Source organism: Telopea speciosissima, chromosome 6, assembly GCF_018873765.1.
Source record: "Telopea speciosissima isolate NSW1024214 ecotype Mountain lineage chromosome 6, Tspe_v1, whole genome shotgun sequence".
NCBI lineage: Eukaryota > Viridiplantae > Streptophyta > Magnoliopsida > Proteales > Proteaceae > Telopea > Telopea speciosissima.
Genome location: NC_057921.1, coordinates 60,952,450 through 60,955,783, shown reverse-complemented (window position 1 = coordinate 60,955,783; position 3,334 = coordinate 60,952,450). Strand labels below are relative to the sequence as shown.

The window sequence follows — 3,334 nt, the reverse complement described above, 5'->3', positions numbered from 1 at the left end:
CATGTGAAAAAAAAATTAGAAAAACATTTAACATCAAGCTTTGCATATCTTAGCATCCAGGTTTTAAAGAGACATAGTTTTGGTCTGGGACCCCAAAAATATTTATAAGAAATTAGAAATCATGGGGCAAATTCTGCTTGAAATCTTCTGAAATAAAGTGAAATTTCAAAATATATCTCCAAATATTGGTCATTACTTTTCTATTTTGTATTATTTATATATAGCTTTATTAACTCATCTACCAATTGAAATTATGAACAATATTAATAGAAAATAAATATTACATTATAAAATATTGTAAAATAATATGATTTATTATAAATAACAATAATAGACTGAGAAGTGAAATAGTAATATTAAAATGTTAAATTTTAAATACATTAAGATAAAGACTAATTTTCATTAAAAAGTTATTAAAATCAAATAATTTGATTATATAAAACACTGCCAAAAAATTTTTTCTAAACAAAATATTCATCACTTTAATGATACGATAATAAGTCACTTTCAAATTATTTTGAAACTTCATTTTTACCCACCTTCAATAATTTTTTAGAATAAAACAATACAATTTTACTTCACGACTTTAGTGACAAGAAGCACCAAAAGAAGAAACGTTTAAGAATAAAGATAGATGGCCTGCTACTTTGCTTTGTTCAAATTTGGTTATTGAATTTTATTTTATTACTGAGAATGTGTTGGACACATGGCTTTTGAATTACAGACTTCATGAATCTATAGAGTGGAGACTTCATGAATCTATAGAGTGGATAAAGGCCAATCGGTCCTACATGTCAAGGACTAGCGCTTCCTAGCAAGGGTACCAACCAAACAATTTTATTCCATTGGAACAAAAGAGAAACTACATGATTCCATATAAGACGCTACAAGGATGATGTCATGAATTATAGGGGCTACTGAGATAGACGAGCACCAATGAGATAAGAAATCAGATCTCTATTATTATTTGATTCAATAGTAATGTCATCAAGACCACCTTTGATCACTTGGAGCAGACCTGTCCTAATCGTCATCGTCTCTCCAATAAACACACACAAAAGGGAATGACACCCATAAGTTTTGATTCGCAATTTAATTTTAGGTATCCTTCTGGTGGAAGTGTCCATTAGAAATGTTCCTCCCATTTGAGACTACATTACATGGTACATACACATTAAAGTTTTAATCATTTAGGTCTAGATCTATACAACAATACCACTAAAAACATAAATAAGAAAACCAAACCTACCATAGAAAAAACTAATTATCCAAAGTCCAAAGTCCAAACCCCACCTACCAAAGAAAAGAAAACCAAATATCCAAAGTCCATAACCCACCTAGCTACCAAAGAAAAGAAAACTAAATATTCGGTTTGAGGGACTTGCAGGAATGATTTCTATTTACATTTCACATAAAAACAGCCACGAGGCTGGCTTTGGGCTTCTGAGATGTTACTGAACTTCCCAAACAATTATTTGTCGCTTTCAAGCTTGACTGGGTGTCATGGCTCTCATCTGCTCAATTTAATATTTGTTGCCTCTCACAGCTCTTAACTGGGAAATCTTGGGGCCACGGAATCAAGCTAATCGGTGGAAAGCAACAAGAGCAGTCCTCCTCGCACGGCTCTGGTCTAACCCAATTGTTCTTCTCCATATACCCTGAAGGGAATAGTTCCTGACCAGGCCCCTCAAGCCTACCTCCTCCACCTTCAGAGGGTGCTACTGCATCTTCCAATGGACCCCAACATTCAACCTTATTGAACTCTGGAAGGTTAGAGTGAAAATAAACCCAAACCTGAGCATCTTTCAATTCTGGGTAGTTGTTGAAGAGATTCCCATCTCCATGTACAAAGGCTTTCAACACCTGTTTCATGTGATTAATTCCAATTTTGTTTGAGAACATGTTGGAACAAATCAAAATTCATAGAGTTTTAATTGGTGGGTTGTGTTGTATATAAGTAAGTAATACCACTGGAAGCTCTTTGGAAAAGATGTAGAATCTGAGCCTTGCACAAAGATCTAGAAGGAAATGACCTCCACTGATGTGACAGTGGACATGGAGTGACATCTTTCCTTTAACTTTCTTCCACTCTGCAACCACTTCGTCCCTCTGTAACCTATTGTACCAACCCTGTATCTGGAAACAGAATCCCAATTTTTTTCAGTTAAACTATGGAAGATCCCCTGTTTCTCCTTAATTAAAAACAAAAAATCAGGCAAGCAAATCTCCATGAAAGAATTAAATAAATCTGAAGAATACCTGGGAGCTATTGATCGTTTGAGAGATAGCAAGGGTAAGTCTAGAGGTGACATCACTGTGGGTGAGCGTGTAAGTCCTTGGAAGATTACCAGGGTGCTTCTTTTCGTCCACTCCCAAGAACAAAACCTTCAGCTTCGACGCTTCGAAGATCGCTGGACCAAAAAGCCGTGCAACCTAATCAAAGTAAACATCACCAAAATTAAAATTTCAAGGCGAAACAAATGAAAATCCCCAAAAAAATGTTCCAGTAAGAAGAAGAAGAAAAAAAACAGAATTTTTACCGGAACAGGTGATCGATTCTTCCTGGGCCTCTTCTTATAGACGAAGAGAGAAGAACCCTTTTGTTCCCAGAGAGATGGTTTTAGTTGTGAGGGAAGTGCGAAAGTAGCTGCAAAGCCCATCTCACTATCTCTGAATCAATCAAAGATGAGCCCCCGTCTTCTGGGACAGGAAGCTCCGATCTTTGGAGTGGTTAGCCAGCAACTGACTTAAAAAAAGTAAAAGACTGTGTTAGGTGAATTTCCTTTTTTTTTTTTTCTTCTTTCTTCCCCCGCCGTCTCCTTTGCTTTTGCTTGCACTGCTTTGATTGCTTCGCCTTTACTATTTATTTGCTATAATTCGGGTCTGATAGTGAGGAATAGAAACTCAGGAATCAGGACAGGAAAGACGAAGGAGAAAGCGTGTTGGACTGGTATTGTGTGGCGCCGTCAATGACGGTTGCTTCAACTTCCAAAACTTTCAAAGCGTGGCACGTAGCATCACCATTCACCACGCTTAACCCATTCGTTATAGTATAGGGAACTAATAATTTCTGAGGTTGCGGTAGCTGATTCAGCAGTTTCATACCAAAAGGTCGATTTAGTTCCCCCCCATTAATACAGATCGTCTGTGGCCCAGCTGGCCGTAGCAGCCTGTGCGGCGCAGATTGGGCCGTAGGAGATCTGGATCCCTCGCCATTTCTCTCGATCTCTCACCTGTGGCCCACACTTTTGGACTGGAGCACCAGCAACAACTCAAAACCTTTTGACATGATAACCATTGTTCATCGACACTCAGCAATCATAAACCTGGATTG

At 37.5% G+C, this 3,334-nt stretch overlaps 1 protein-coding gene across 1 annotated transcript; it reads right to left on the bottom strand.

Moving 5' to 3' along the window:
- Positions 1 to 1,476: 1,476 nt before the first annotated feature.
- LOC122665171 (protein STAY-GREEN homolog, chloroplastic-like) lies at positions 1,477 to 2,754 on the bottom strand. Its single transcript, XM_043861244.1, has 4 exons — positions 2,541 to 2,754; positions 2,260 to 2,433; positions 1,969 to 2,136; positions 1,477 to 1,863 (listed from the first exon to the last, which is right to left on the bottom strand). Exons 1-4 carry the CDS (start codon positions 2,658 to 2,660, stop codon positions 1,519 to 1,521), a joined length of 807 nt encoding a protein of 268 aa, XP_043717179.1. The 5' UTR covers positions 2,661 to 2,754; the 3' UTR covers positions 1,477 to 1,518.
- Between the last annotated feature and the right edge of the window lie 580 nt (positions 2,755 to 3,334).

Excerpts from the sequence above, each read along its gene's own strand:
- LOC122665171 (XM_043861244.1), bottom strand. The coding sequence starts at position 2,660 with ATGGGCTTTGCAGCTACTTTCGCACTTCCCTCACAACTAAAACCATCT. Across the intron at positions 2,137-2,259 it reads AAACGATCAATAGCTCCCAG|ATACAGGGTTGGTACAATAG; the intron begins GTATTCTTCAGA and ends TTCTGTTTCCAG. Across the intron at positions 1,864-1,968 it reads TTTCCAAAGAGCTTCCAGTG|GTGTTGAAAGCCTTTGTACA; the intron begins GTATTACTTACT and ends CACATGAAACAG.